This window comes from Colias philodice, chromosome 21 (assembly GCF_061535455.1).
Source record: "Colias philodice isolate Cphi_HAF_F1 chromosome 21, ilColPhil1 Martin Lab GWU primary, whole genome shotgun sequence".
In the NCBI taxonomy this organism is placed as follows: Eukaryota; Metazoa; Arthropoda; class Insecta; order Lepidoptera; family Pieridae; genus Colias; species Colias philodice.
This window is the reverse complement of record NC_143106.1, coordinates 2,204,310-2,220,894: the sequence shown is the minus strand read 5'-3', so window position 1 is coordinate 2,220,894 and position 16,585 is coordinate 2,204,310. Positions and strand designations below refer to the sequence as shown.

At 34.0% G+C, this 16,585-nt stretch overlaps 1 protein-coding gene across 1 annotated transcript in view; it reads left to right on the top strand.

Moving 5' to 3' along the window:
* The window catches only part of LOC149478698 (somatomedin-B and thrombospondin type-1 domain-containing protein-like), a 46,442-nt gene that overhangs the window by 26,509 nt on the left and 3,348 nt on the right, over positions 1-16,585 (top strand). The window contains exon 3 of the mRNA XM_089708685.1: positions 15,816-16,010. Within this exon, the coding sequence (XP_089564811.1) occupies positions 15,816-16,010 (195 nt within the window). The remainder of the gene's footprint in view (positions 1-15,815; positions 16,011-16,585) is intronic.

Sequence of the window (16,585 nt, the reverse complement as noted above, 5' to 3'; positions counted from 1 at the left end):
TAGTGCTACAGTTATGGCTACAGTGCTACGGTGCAGTGGTAGGTTATACAAATATACACTACTAGCGGTCCGCCCCGACTTCGCCCGTGGTACATATTTCGCAATAAAAGGTAGCATATGTTCTTTCCCAGGGTCTAAAGATTATCTGTGCCAAATTTCATCAAAATCGGTCCAGTAGTTTATGCGTGAAAACCATACAAACATACAAACCTTTCCTCTTTATAATATTAGTATAGACATAACATAATTTATTGCATGAGTATTTAATTAGCTTTATTATACCTAAATGATTTCGTGCTACTTGAATAATGATGGTTCAATATAGTTAATATTACTAAGTGAAGGTGCCGTAAATACGTTTTTATTCTATGGCGTATAGGTTTACTACAGTTGTGTCGATCGGAGTCTTATTAAATTAAACGAATACAAAGTTACGAAAAAAATAGTTTTTTTAGACACTTTCCTACTTTCTAACTCTTTTTAGACACCAAAAAATGGGCATAAACTTCGATAGTCTCACGTACAATTTTTATTATCAAAGGTTGATAGAATAATCTTCAGAGAAAGTTTTGAGACTTCTCCCCTATTTAAATAATGACGGTCCACGTATAGGATAAAAATATTTTCAAAATAAATCTGCTAACGAATATTAAATTAGCATAGAGAATAGCTTTTATCCTTTCTAGTGTTATATTAGAAAAGAATATCAACTCAAATATTTATTTGTTCGACTAGACTTCTTTTAGAAGCGTTTACTAAAATGTAGATATTACTATTCTCAATTCGGAAAGCAGCTTCTACAGAGAAGAGACAATTTTACTTATATCTGTTACGGCTAAAGGTAGGTGAGAACATAAACTTAAGATTAGCCGGCTAAACTTAGGTTTATTTTCGACGAGGTGTTAATGTTAGTTTGTTCTATCTTTAGCCGGCTAAACTTAAGTGTAACCGCAGGCCCGTGGCTAAAAATGTCGGGGTGGGTAGATTTGGTTACTATAATACATGTAAGGAACAGGGCGAGTGTTTTCTGGCACTTCGCCGGCTGCTGCCGCAGCACGCTCGCTGCGCTCGCTCGGCTCGTGCGGGTCTTAAGAGTTCTAACCTAACCTAACCTAGCCACCAGCTTTCTGCCCTGAGTCGGGGTGGGTAGATTTGGTTACTATAATACATGTAAGGAACAGGGCGAGTGTTTTCTGGCACTGTGCGGGCCCCTCAAGCCCTCCACCGGCCCGGCGCTAACCAAATCTACCCACCCCGACATTTTTAGCCACGGGCCTGCGGTTACACTTAAGTTTAGCCGGCTAAAGATAGAACAAACTAACATTAACACCTCGTCGAAAATAAACCTAAGTTTAGCCGGCTAATCTTAAGTTTATGTTCTCACCTACCTTTAGCCGTGACATATCTACTATCACGATAGAATCAATTAAATAACAAATTCATTGTATCATTTAAAAAATAGCAAAAAAAAAACAATCTGAATTGAATGAACTAAGTAAATATTTAAGTTGTGTAGGTACCTAATTTTAGCAAGAATAACTATGCAGTATGTAATATGTATATGTATGTTCTCAGTTTTATCGAGTGTTTTAAAGAGACAATTATTTGCAAATCCAACTATCCTGCAGTTATTCCACTTCATTCTTCAGTCTACTAACAAAATTCTTACGTTACGTTCTCCTACTGTATCCAAAACCATTCTCCGTACTTAACCCGCCACATTGCTCATTGTTCACACATACAAAGTTACACTAACATATTTCATCCATGAAAGAATTCACATTTCCCATATTATTCCTCATAAAAGTTCAAAGGAACACTCGAAGCAAAACAACAAACATCGTTTCCAGCAGCGCTGAGCCTTAAAAATAAGTGGGGTAGGAGTAAACCCACTACTTTATACTTTCAACCCTCGTGAAATGTTCAATGGCTCTCATTTATTTTAATGTGGAGTCGCGAACCGCTATGCTATTATGGAAGCAGAGTTTTATACCATAGTGTTGGTTCTTATTGGAATTATAAAACTGAAGGTAATCCGCCTAAGCTGCCGTGAGAAATCACAATATGATACTTGTAGTATAATGTGCTTTGTGGTGTAGAAAATCATATAGGGGCTTTACCCTGCTTTGATTTTTAATGATTCGAATTTGGGGAGCCTCAGTGGTCGTGTTAACATGGGATGGTGATAGTATATCAAATATGTAAGCTGGCAAAGGGGCAATGGTTTTTAATACACTCTGTTCTTTCGAACAGCGAAAAAAACTCGTTAATAGGATACGTTGTTTATGAATTTGAATACTTAATGCTAAGTTTTAATACACTCATAATTGAAGAGAATGTTTATTTATTTCAACAGTTTTTTCCTATTATTAAATTTGTTCTGAGCCATATTATACAAATTCTTTAAAATGAAATTAAGCAACCTTTAAGTATACGCAGTTTCGTAGACACTAACTGCAACGTAGTGATTGTTAAATAAAAGGTCCGAGAAAATATGATGAGCGGTTTTATTGAACAACGAACAATGAATAATAGCGCAATCGTACAAGTGTCAAAGAATCAAAGTGACAACAGATAATATATGAAATGAAAACTATTTATTATCTATGTTTATACTTCACATCTCCCTTTCTTTGTAAACAAACTAAACAACCATAACAAACCAAACTTTTTTTTTTTTTTTTTTTTTAAATATATGTATACACTATGAATGAACATTTTTATTTAAAGTATTAAATTTCTTTATTTTTACTTATCCAGTAATTAAAAAATTATATCTATCATATGATTATATAACAAGATACATGGCAAAGCATTCAGTTCTAATTAACAATGTTAATGTAAATGATTACTGAACAAGTTCTTATAAAATTATAGTAAACAAGTTATAATTAACTGATACTTAATGTTAATGATTAAGATACATGAAATAGTACTACAGTACTTATTGTTTTTTAACAATATTAGAGATTGAGTTTATTAATAGGTTTTATAGGTCTACCATATCTTGAGACTTGTGGTGCAGTCGCTGGTTGTGTCACCATATTAGAACTCTGTGTATTATTAGAGCTAAGCATCTCTCGCATCTCTGATGGATGTGTAGTTGTTGGGGTTGTTGCAGGAACACCCGGTGATTGAGTTTGAGCTGGCATCTGTTGTACTACTGGTTCTTCTGTGTATTTAGTTTCAGGTACAGCTATTCTGTTGCTGGGAATATCAGCTTGTGTCTTGTGCAAATGACTTAAGTTTCTTCGTAAAATTTGTCCTTTATCTGTTTGTATAATAACAGATCTTGGTAGATTTTTGGGCTTCTCTATTACTCTCGCCCCTTCCCAGTGTTGGTGAGCTACCTTGTGTCTGATTTTATCATTAATTTCCAAATTTACTGGTCTTGTAGTATGTTTATTACTGTAATTGGCCTGTTTCTCTCTTAATGTCTGTAGTTCAGTTGTGACTCCTTGTATGATTTTTGGTTTTAAATATTTGTCACTTACAGGTATTGGTGATCTTGTAATTCTGCTGAAAAGTCGTTGGTTAGGTGAGCCTAATAGGTCATTTCTAGGTGTATTTCTCCAGTTCAGTAACGCAAGCTGCACGTCTGACTTGTCAATGCTGCATTTTTTTAGTATGTTTTTTGCTGTTTGAACTGCTCTTTCAGCAAGTCCATTACCTTGATGGTGATGTGGACTAGATGTGACATGGTTAAATCTCCATTCTTTTTGAAAGGTCTTAAATTCTCTAGACATATATTGTGTTCCATTGTCAGTTTGTAACTCTTCTGGTATACCATGGGTAGAAAACCATCTTTTAAGTTGTTCAATCACTTCATATGACGACTGGCTTTTTAGCTCTTGAAAATCAATATATCCAGAGTAGCTGTCACATATAACAAGGTAAGTTTTTCCTTTTAATTCAAATAAATCTGAAGCAATTATTTGCCATGGAAGTGTAGGAAGCTTTTTAACTAAGACTGTGTCTTTAATGTTATCTCTTTGTGTTTGTTCGCAGACGGTGCACCCTTTAACTAGCTTTATGATATCATTATATTGTCCTTTCCAATAAAGAAATTGTCGAGCTCTTCTCAAACAGCTGTGTATACCAAGATGTCCTTGATGAATATTTTTTAACATTTTAGGGATTTGTGATGCCGGAACAACAATCTTATCACCTTTGAATATAATTCCTTTCAGATAGCTCAATTCTTCTTTAAAGTTAAAATAGTGTTGTAGTTCTGTAGGTAGTTCTTTCATGGTTTCAGGAAATCCTTGCTTTATAGTCTTCATTAGTAACTGTAAATGTTGATCTTCTTTAGTAGCCTTAATTAATTCTTCTTTAGCATCTAGAGACATAGGTAGTATAACTGCGATTTTTAAGTTTTCTTCTGGATCATATCTCAAGTTAGACGCATCACAGTCTCGACTAAGGAAGTCTGCTAATGGAATTTCAGTTCCCTTTTTGAATAATACCTTGGGTGAGTATGGTGCTAAGTTAAACATTATTCGTTGAAGTCTTGCGGGGGCTGATTGTATGTTTTTCTTAAATATTGTCTCTAGTGGTTTATGGTCGGATTCTACTGTCAGTTGTTTACCATAAACATATTCATGAAATTTCTTACATCCAAACAGTATGGCGAGCGCTTCTTTTTCTATCTGTGGATAATTCTGTTCAGATTTGGTCAATGCTCTTGCTCCATAGGCTACTGGTTGTCCTTCTTGGAGAAGTGCAGCTCCGAGATTTTTTGAGCTTGCATCTACAGACAATGTTACAGGTTTGTTGACATCATATACTCTCAATACTGGGGGATTTTGAAGCACTTGTTTTATTTTATCAAGAGCTTTTTCATGATGAATTTCCCATGTAAAGCTTGTATTCTTGTGTAACAGGTCTCTAAGTGGATTTGTCAAATCCGACATGTTAGGGATAAATTTATTGAGATATGTAATCATTCCTAACAGTCTCTGTAACTCGGTTTTATTTGTAGGTTTTTTCATTGCCTGAATAGCTTCTACTTTGCCTGGGTCTGCTTCTAAACCTTTAGCTGAAATAATGTGTCCCAGAAATTTTATCTTGGTTGCTTCAAAGATGCACTTGTCTTTGTTAAGTTTGAAGCCAGATTTCTTTAATATTTCAATGACTTTGTCAACAGTTTTGCGTAGTTCTTCTTTAGTTTTTGCATGTATAAAAATATCATCGATCGATACTCTCACATTTTTTATATTACTGAGTAGATTTGTTAATATTTCTTGGAATATTTCTGGTGCTGATGAAACTCCAAATGGAAGTCTCTTGAAAGAATATCTTCCCCATGGGGTAGCGAATGTTAATATTTTTTGTGTTCTTTCTGATAGTCTAATTTGCCAGAACCCCTTTGTGCAGTCTAATAATGCAAAGAATTTAGAACCTTGAATATCAGCTGAAATTTCTTCTATAGTTGTGAGTGGAAAATGACGTCTGAGGATATTTTTATTGACATCTGATGGATCTATACAGATTCTTATTTTGTCCTTTTGTCTGACAACTACCATAGGACTCACAGCAGGAGTTGGCTCCGTTTCTGGTTTTATGACATCTAACTTTACCATCCTGTCAAGTTCTTGCTTAACTTCGGCTCTTATAGCATGGGGTACTCTTCTTGACGGTTTAATCTCAAGCTTTGGGTTCTCAATTAGGTCAATATCATACACATAATCTTTATAACAGCCTAATCCTTCAAATATATTATCAGTATATTGGCTCACCTTCAATGTTTTGACTCTTGCGACAAGTCCTAATTTTTCACAGGTCTCAAGTCCTAGGATTGGAGAAACTTTTTCTTCAACTACTTTGAATATTATTTTTGTTTCTTCATTCTTTAATTTACATAGTAGCTCTGTTTCACCTAGAACTGCCATCTTGTCTTCTGTGTAGCTTATTAAATTTTTTGTTCGGCTTGGTTTCAAAATTGCCTTTGTTTTGTTCATCAAGTGTCTTGGTAACACATTGCACTCTGCTCCTGTGTCTAGTTTGACTGTAATCCTTAAATTGCCAACTTGTAATTTTTCTGTCCAGTTTTTCTTTTCTCCAGACCTTATAGCGGATATGTACACTTCATCTTCGGATTGAGAGCTTTCTTCTACTGCGTTTACTCTATTTTTCTGTTTGTAATTATTATGTTTCATTTTTGTGCGACACATATTAGCAAAATGACCCTGTTTGGAACATTTGGTACAAGATTTGTTAAAAGCTGGGCACTCTCTACTTTTATGGTTAGTACCACATCTTCGGCAGTCAAAAGTCTTGTTTTCGTTAGATCTTTTATTTTTCACAGCAAAAACTTTATTTTTACTATCAAATTCATCTAATTGTTTAGATGCTTGTTCACTAGTTTTGCAGATCGTTATTGCTTTTGTCAAGTCCAAATTTTCTTCCGTTAGTAATTTTTCTCTAACCTGATTTGATCTAATTCCAAAAACGATTTTATCCTTTATCATTTCATCCAGTAAGTTGTTAAATTCGCATTTACTTGCTTGAGTTTTTATTTTGATTAAAAATTCATTAAATACTTCGTCCTCGTTTTGTTCGATCTTAAAGAATACATATCGTTCAAAAGATATGTTCTTTTTCGGCGCGAAATATTCTTTGAATTTATTTTTAATGATTTCAATATCATTTTTTTCCGCGTCGACAAGGTTAAAACTGTTAAATATTTCGATGGCGTCTGGGCCTATGACCGCCATAAAAGTTGCTGCCTGGATTGCGGCTGGTTTTTTGTCTAATTGTATTGCTGTGGCATACCAGTCAAATTGTTGCACCCACCTTGTCCAACACGTTGACTTGTCGGCGTCAATTAATTGTAGGTTAGCTGGCGGCTTTATTCCAGCCACTGCGTCGGATGTCGTCATTTCACAGCTTTCTCATATATTTTCTTATTACATACTTTACAACCGCTTCTGACACCATGCAACGTAGTGATTGTTAAATAAAAGGTCCGAGAAAATATGATGAGCGGTTTTATTGAACAACGAACAATGAATAATAGCGCAATCGTACAAGTGTCAAAGAATCAAAGTGACAACAGATAATATATGAAATGAAAACTATTTATTATCTATGTTTATACTTCACACTAACTAAATCATAACAAAAGCGAACATGTTTTGTTTGTATCCATTGTTCAACATCTCGTGCGAATGTAATCGGGTTTTAATCATCGCCTCTGAGTGGTTCGTAATTAATCATGTTAATTGAACTTTTGTTGGCGAAATCCGGACCTTTCCAAGTGCTCTCCTGAGTCCTGTGAGTAATATTGCTCCGAACAACCGGTTGATTTGCCCAAATTGTGTATTTCTGTATGATGCAGTTCCTTGTGCAGAAATACTACGCCTTAACTATGTAATTAAATATTTGATGTTGAGCTTGAGCGGCCTTGCGTTGAAGTAATCTAGCTTATTTTATTTTTAGGCCAAGGCAGGTGCTTTTAAAGAAAAAATAAGGGAAAATAAAAAAGTTCAGTTTTATGAGTGAAAATGATGGCAAATATTTCAAAACATGCATGCATTCTTTTTTACCAAAGATTTAGAGGCAATATAAATTTTTTGAGTAATATTATAAACACGCAGTAAAGTTAATACAATAATAAAAAAAAAATGTTCTTCTGTCTTTCTGTTTGTCCGTTCGAATCTCTCTTTTATCACGAATTTTCCACGGGATTGACACTGAAGTGCGAAAGCCACGTCTATCGAGTAGGTACTATAGATATCGAACGTCCATATACAAACGATGTCGCTTTACAGATAGTATTTAAATACTTTTTCATACCCTAAGAGCGTATACGCACTATGCGGGTAGCCGCATTGCGGGTAGCCGCCCGGCTGACCGCAAGCACAATTAATGTACGTAATATTCATTTCTATGCGCACTGTGCGGTCTGCGGTAGCTCCGCATCGCAGTGCGCATAGAAATGAATATTACGTACATAATTGTGCTTGCGGTCAGCCGGACGGCTACCCGCAATGCGGCTACCCGCATAGTGCGTATACGCTCTTAGAGTACCTACTTACCTACTTATTATAAATTCCATAATATTTTGCGATACTTCTTCTAGTTAATCGTTCCACTCCCTTGCTTCCAATTGCCTTAAATCCACTTACAAAGACCTTCTAATAGCAATAGTATTATTGTAGAGGTAATGAAATAGCTTGTGTTATCGTTAACTTGTTATAAATAGGACAAGCTTCAAAAATAATAGCAAGAATGTAGTCTATGTCGTTTCAGCATCGACTTGACTTTAAACATGTACCCTTATAAAAAAGAAACAGAATTACAATGAATAAATGCAATGAATTGCTATCATCTTTTTTAAATTAAAATTATTTATTTCGGTCACTGGTTCTAATTTCTATATTACAGCAATAATGTACATTATCGTAAACCTTTTTTTTAGCATAAACAATTTAATTTAACTACATTAACATAATCTATTTCACCTATTTGCCAATGTATTTATTTTAATAAAGCGCGTCACACACGGTGAAGATACTATAATATTTTATCTTAAGATACTGTTATATTTTATATTACAGTATCTTAACGCATCCGGTATCAGCGTTCGGACCATCATTTTTCTTTTTGTCATTGCGTACTAAGACTCCTGTAGAACCGCCATCCTGTTACAAATGACGCGAAATTTTGTGGGTCATTTGTAACAGGATGGCGGTTCTACAGGAGTCTTAGTACGCAATGACAAAAAGAAAAATGATGGTCCGAACGCTGATACCGGATGCGTTAAGATACTGTAATATAAAATATAACAGTATCTTAAGATAAAATCTTCACCGTGTGTGACGCGCTTTAAGCGCGTCACACACGGTGAAGATACTATAATATTTTATCTTAAGATACTGTTATATTGCACGCCTCATAAGCGAAGCGTTGAGGTGGGTACTACTGTCACTTCGCGCAAAACATCTGATTTTTCAAACTTAAAATGTCTTTATGTATCATACATTGCACTTGTAAGATAATACATACACACACATATTAAGAAAAAACACTATTTTTAACGTTCATGATATTTTTGATGTCATTTTTGTTATTTAAACTAGTTAAAAAACAGTTTAAAAAAGTTCTGTCTTGGACGTCCGTGTGTCTGTATGTGCGGATCCTTTTTCTTGTTAACACGATAGCGACCGAAATACTTTACTAATCGAGTCTTTTTTTTTCTCTTACGCTTGAGTATGCTCAGGAATAGAACCCTTTCATTTTTCAGGGTCTGATTCGATGTGGTTTAATTGTTATTAAATAAACAAAAATAATAATTAATAAATATTTATTTAAAAAAAATATGAGGCGTGCACTTTTGGATTTTCCAAATTATTTTATATTACAGTATCTTAACGCTTCCGGTATCAGCGTTCGGACCATCATTTTTCTTTTTGTCATTGCGTACCACCCACCCCTGTAGAACCGCCATCCTGTTACAAATGACGCGAAATTTTGTGGGTCATTTGTAACAGGATGGCGGTTCTACAGGAGTCTAAGTACGCAATGACAAAAAGAAAAATGATGGTCCGAACGCTGATACCGGATGCGTTAAGATACTGTAATATAAAATATAACAGTATCTTAAGATAAAATCTTCACCGTGTGTGACGCGCTTTATACGCAATAAGCTACGTCATTTTCAATTTGACTGTCCTTGTAAAACTTAGTATTTTCTAACATAATTCAAACAAAAACAAAACGTTTAAGGGCCGATTTTTCAATGCTTTATTCGTCGAATAATTTATAAAACTACAATTTTAAAAACGTATTCTATTTGCCCGTATTTGACAGTTTACGTGACATTTTAATATTATCGTGTAATACTTTATTGGACGGATAAGTTTTAACCAAGCATCTTTATTAGCTTCACCTGTATGTTTAGCAACGACTCCTTTTGACTCGATTTTAACTCACTTTAAACCATTAAACCATTAATAAAAAATTTGTTCAGTATGATTTTATCCAATGGTGTATGTAATTCTTTATTTGTCATTATTTCATTGCTAATTATTCTTTTTAATTACTATCATAATAGTCACGTAAACTGAAAATATACCCAATTATCCAATACCAGTCAGTGCAATGTTTCTTTTTTAATATTTCATGTTATAATAGGAATCCCTTCAAGCATGTACATTACTTACACCCCAGAGAGCAGTCTACATGTAATTATCAGCGTATAATTATTATTGTATTGTTACATAATATATATAATATAGAGATATACATTTATTAGTCTAAGACCGATGTAATATCTCGCAATATGGTAAACTATCATACTAATGAATATTAAATTGTGATTGTGTCTATGGTATCTTGCTTTGTATGAAGTATAGGCCACATAAACCTATTAGAATACATTTACAGTGAATTTCCTTATCCATACATTAACAACAACGTCTCTCTTGAAATGATTGTTATACAACCCACATTGTTGACAGCTTCAATGTTTTGATCGATTTTTATGCACTATCCTTTTGCCTAAGAAATAACGTCGTTGCCTATGAAGTATGTGCATATGTCATGTCATATGTCACTTCAGGGACGTTGTGTAGGGAAGAAAAATGACAAATGTATTGTAACATATCCCTATATCCCTAAACACTAATGTGTTTATACATAAAGAACTTTATAATACAACTGTGACACAATCATGAAACAATCTTTAATCTCCCAGCATTGTTTAGCCATAAAACATAGCTGTGAACCAAATTAAAAGAGCTTTATAAACATTTCTTCGTGTCCCAGAAATCGTGAACAAAAGGCCCTTTTCAGAATGTCAGTAAATGCTGTTAAAAAACACAGACCGGTATAAATAAGCGTCCATTAAATAAAGTGCTGTCATTAGATAAAAAAGGACGGTTTAAGAATTTTTAAAAGTATATTTTAGGCCTCATTACATTAATGGTTATTGGCTTCCGTAACTTTGTAGCTGATCGATTGCTGAACAAGCGTTTGGTCTTTGAACAAGTCAAGTCAATGGAATCGATATTGGCAATGATAGAGGAAAAGATTTTCTTCTTCTGTTCTCATATGAGCTAGCAAACCCAAATGGTGTCCAATGAAGTAATTTAAAACACATACATGTTCTTTCTTTTATTTCAGGAAGATTAATTTATATCACATATTATTTGTTCCTCCAACCTTTTAACCTTAAGTATTCCTTCTCACCGTTCCAACTTCTTCCATTCCTCCTACACTGTCACCGTTATTAACCTATGGAATTCTTTACCTGAAGAAATAAAACGAGCTCAATCGATTTTTATCTTCAAAAAGAAAGTTAAAAACTATTATTTAACTCTGTCACAGGCTAGGTATTAACTCTGTCGATTTATTTATAATATGTGCTTATAAAATATGTATGTATGTGTGTATGCTTGTATATATTTAAGTATGTATTCTTATATATTATCTAATATGTGTATATATAATATTATTATTTGTGTATGTATATGATAATGTAAGCTGCATAATATATGTAGGTATAGTATAGTATTTAAATAATAAAATATTATTCTGGCACTTTTATTTATTTTGCACCACCATGTTATTGACTCATCTATTTTCCTCGTCTTTTCTGGGTTGCCTGGTAGAGATCGCTGCCAGCGATAAGGCCGCCTACTGTACATTGCTATATTATATTTTTAAGTTTGTAAAATGTATTCTATAAGGTGTACAATAAAGTATTTTTCATTCATTTTCATTTTCATTTATTTGTATGACTTCAGCTACGTAATTGTATTATTTGGTATTTTATAACTTAAAATAATTTTCAGTGGATAAAAATAAAAATACCAGTAGTACCGTTAAAATTGCTCTTTTTCCTTCTTGACATTATAAAATTTAATAAAGCTACCAGTTTGAAATATTCGAAAAAGTAAGCAAAATATTATTAAGGGTACCTTTAAATAATATCGAAAATATCTTTCGTCGTTGAAAAACATAATTCAAAGAGGGTTACGGCTTGTAATGTTTGTAATATGTTGATAAATATATCGCGTATAAAATATTAATAATTGCATTTTATGCTGAAGTATTAGTGCCGAGTGACTGCTATTTTCTGTTCAGCCACTGAGCTGGAACGGCGCGTTTTACTCGAATGAAAAAAGAACTAAAGTAGATTATATAAATATCTCTATACTTACGTGCTAAGCGCTTATTTTGTAACTGCTGCTGCAAAATATAACTGTTTGAATATTTCACGTCGTTAAAGATACCTAATATCATTGTTTCGATTATTTCATGAAATTTTATGTTTATCCAAATATGAAATATTCATAAATGTTGTATTTAGTGTGGTTGGTTAAACAGAACACAAATACAAGTATTTCGAAATTGTTCCCGTAATTAAACACATATAAAAATGAAACCCAATTTCGCGTTGTCACGGCATCACGTGTGAACGGCTGAACCGATTTCGATAAAAATTTTTTATTATATTCCTTGAAGTACGAGGATGGTTCTTATGTAGAGAAAACGTAAATATGCGTGCCGCTATATACGAAGCCGGGGCGACCGCTAGTTAACAATATTTTAGTTTGTATGTTAGTGACTATCCCTAACAATAGTATAAGGCTATAACTTTCAACATTTTATAGATAAGCGTATTAAATAATTTCGTTGATGAAGGGATTTATTAAGTAGTTTAAAAAAATAATATGATGTAAATAAGAAAGCAAGTTAGTTTATCACAGGTTTTTCATCTCGTAGCAATGTATTAATTATATTTTGTGTAAATCTTAATCTTAATCTTAATACTATTATAAAGGCGAAAGTTTGTATGGATGTATGGATGTATGGATGTTTGTTACTCTTTCACGTAAAAACTACTGAACCGATTACAATGAAATTTAGCACACATATAGAGGGTAACTTGGATTAACACATGGGATAGGTTTTATCCCGGAAATCCCACGGGAACGGGAACTATGCGGGTTTTCCTTTGAAAACGCGGGCGAAGCCGCGGGCGGAAATCTAGTGTAATATATATTTATTTATAAACCAAATGTGATGTATGTAAAATTCTACGTAAATATTGCTTATAGCGTGTACGCAATTACTGTAACATCCATATCGAGAAATTCGTAATCAAACGGTTCTGGGAATAGCAAAAAGGCCACATAGAGAAAATCGCAATGTAGCAATTTCCTTGAATGTGTGTTTTTGATTAATGCTTGTAAAATATTGTACATTATTATATTGGTTTTAAAAGCAATATTTTGTATTTATTTATGTATTATATTTAGTACATATTATAAATTATCTTTATTATGGACTAGAATATATTATGTGAGGACCATTTCCGCATCTATGAATTTTTCATGTCGTTTATGCTTAATAATTATTGTAGGTACGTATTTTTAACTAGCGGTTTCACCTCCGGTCGAGCCCGAGAACAACAATTGTTTCTATGGTTATGTGCTATTCTGGTATACTCTACATAAGATTCATATAAAACTACTAGCTGTGCCCCGCGGTTTTACCCGCATTGCTCCGCTCCTGTTAATCTTAGCTTGATGATATATAGCCTATAACCTTCCTCGGTAAACGGGCTATGTAACACCGAAAGAATTTTTCAAATCCAACCAGTATTTCCTGAGATTAGGGCGTTCAAACAAACAAACAAACTATTAGTATAGATCACAGCCAACACGTATCACGTAGGATTCCAAAGACAACGACGTATTTATTTGCTTTTATGTGTAAATGTTTATTTTCGTAGGAATATTTAAAAAATGTATTCACAATATTCAAGTGAATATTTATTTATTATTATTTATTTATTTAACACTTTATTGTGCAAAAAGACAAAATATACATAAAGGTTACAAAAATAAGATTAAAAAGATATAAATCTATTATCATCTAGAGGCCAAAATTTCCAAGATACGCCGAGTGAAACCTAAACACACAGCATGAAACTACCGACAAACTATCATTTATTTATTCAGGAACGCGGTTGAACAGATATTTATTTACTACAGACTATCAAGGCATAAATAAGAACTTGTAGAAATAGTTTTAATTATTATTTACTAAGCTAGCTAGCTTTCCGCCCGCGGCTCCGTGTGAATGTACCTTATCGCACGACAGCTGCAGTTCTCAAAACCAACAAATTAATCATCAAACATTTAAAATTAAACGTAACACAAATAAACATTGAAAATTTTTTCAGATATATGAAGCGCAATAAGTCTTATCGATAGCCATTTAGCGTAATTTTATCTGTGTTACGACAAATCTACTGGCTTTTATTACGCAAGAGCTTAGCTGTTTTATCCCAGTGAAATAAATTGAGCATTTAACACGCTTAACAACGTTAGACAAATCGAACGAGAGACAATAGATGAACTAAGAACCACACACTTTAAAAGACAAACACAAACCTTTAATCCAAAATAAACGGACGTAACCACGTCGCTCATTGCCGTGGATTAGACAAAGTGGAAATACTCTGTACTAGCAGTGACTCGCGGTTTTACCCACAGGGCTCCGCTTTTATTGGACTTAGCGTGATGATTTATAGCCTACAGCCCTCCTCGATAAATGGGCTATCTAACAGTGGAATATTTTTTCAAATTGGACCCGTGGTTTCTGAGATAAGCGCGTTCAAACAAACACTCTTCAGCTTTCTAATATTAGTGTCTTACACCATTTACGTGTTACTTGTAGACCATCTATTGGAATGATGTTCACTTCATACCTGCACGAATGCAATAAATGAACGCTATCCGTGTCGAGTTTGAGAAATGGCCGGTTATCTGGCTTTATGGGCCATTAGCTAGCTCATTTTGCGATATAATAGATATTAAATACGATCACTATTACATTACATTCGTAGGTCAATGGATAAATCTTTTTTGGCAAATTTTAAAACGTATTTTAAAGCTACAAATAGGGCATAGGAAAAAGCTTTTGTAAGCTTTTGGCTAAACGTTTATAAATATTTAGGAAACGGCTTTAACGATTTACATGAAAATTTATATTGTACATATTCTGTAGATCTGAGAAAACGTTAACTATCTGTTATATCCCTAAGCGAAAAAGATATCCTGGCAGAACATTTGCCGGGTCTGCAAGTGCCAAGTACTATAATAATAACATAGTGTGTCCGTTACAATTATTTATCCTGAAATAGTAATGAACGAGTTTCTTTAATAAAGTCAATTATTTTGCTAAAACACTCCAAAGCACTTCTCTGAGGCAATTAATGTCCCATTCCCGACCCAATGTGTCGTTAGGTAACAATGTTCATTACTTAAATATCAATTACGACTGAATTAATGATTCTGTGTGTGACTGTTGAAGCAATTTGTGCATTTTAATGTACATAATCTGTGTAGCAATGCTATTTGTTCAATGTATCTGTAAAATAATTAAATATTGTAATAAAAATAATAATATTGATTTCCATCTGATAACTGAACGCCTCTTTTGTACAACGTTAACTGCATAAGCGTATAAGTAGCGCGAAGTTGTTATTGCGATTCTCGGTGGAACAAAAAAAAAATGATTGCCTCAGTATTCCAGGGCGCAGTAGACTCATCACCTACTTACCTTTAAAAAATCGAAAAATCGATCAGTGAAACGGATGTGAAAAGCATGTCATGCTTCATTTACTTTTTTCTAGATATAATATTCTTCTCGGACAGTAAAGTTCTGTATGTATTGTATTTAAATGATCGGAAAATGTGTATTGATTTGCTGCTAGTACTTAGTTAAATATTTATATAACATACACGTTAATTTCAGAATAAGAAAACAAAATACTAATAAAATTATCCTCTTTACAGTTCTCGATTGCGTGGTATCCAGCTGGGGCGAGTGGTCAGAATGCGACACATCTTGTGGGTCTGGCAGCATGGTCCGCAGCAGAACAGTTCTGCAGGCAGCCGCGCACGGTGGGAGACACTGCCCATCGCTCGTGCAACGGCGAGCATGCCAAGCACACCATGGCTGTACCGCTGATAGTGATGTGCCTTTACGAGGTGAGTTAAATATCTGACAGCTCCTGTGGGTCTGATAGCGGTCCGCAGCTGTACAGCTAAAAAAATATTTCACTGAAATAATTCAATATAACGTTTTTACGACCTAAAATAATATTACCGACAAACACAATATAATTCCTTTGATCTCTTATTATTTTAACCTGGCTGTTAAGAGAATAAAGGAAACGAATGGAAAAACGTCCCAACCTGGCACTGAAAGTATGCTGAAAGTTCATTCTTTACTTGCAAGAACAATGCACCTGTCAGTTGTCACATGTTCCCAGTTTCCACAAGGATAATATATCATTTCACTTATCGTTATACGTTATGCATCTATACTGATATTATAAATAGGAAAGTTTATTATATCTATACTAATACAAGTGGTCCGCCCCGGCCTCGCCCGTGTTACATAATATTTAGTATCCTATGTCCTTCTCCTGGCTCTAAACTACCTCCCTGCCAATTTTAAGCTAAAACACGACTTTTTATAAAGCTGAAGAAGACTTAGTTTGTTTGTTTGATCGCGCTAATCTCAGGAACTACTGGTCCGATTTGAAAAATTCTTTCGGTGT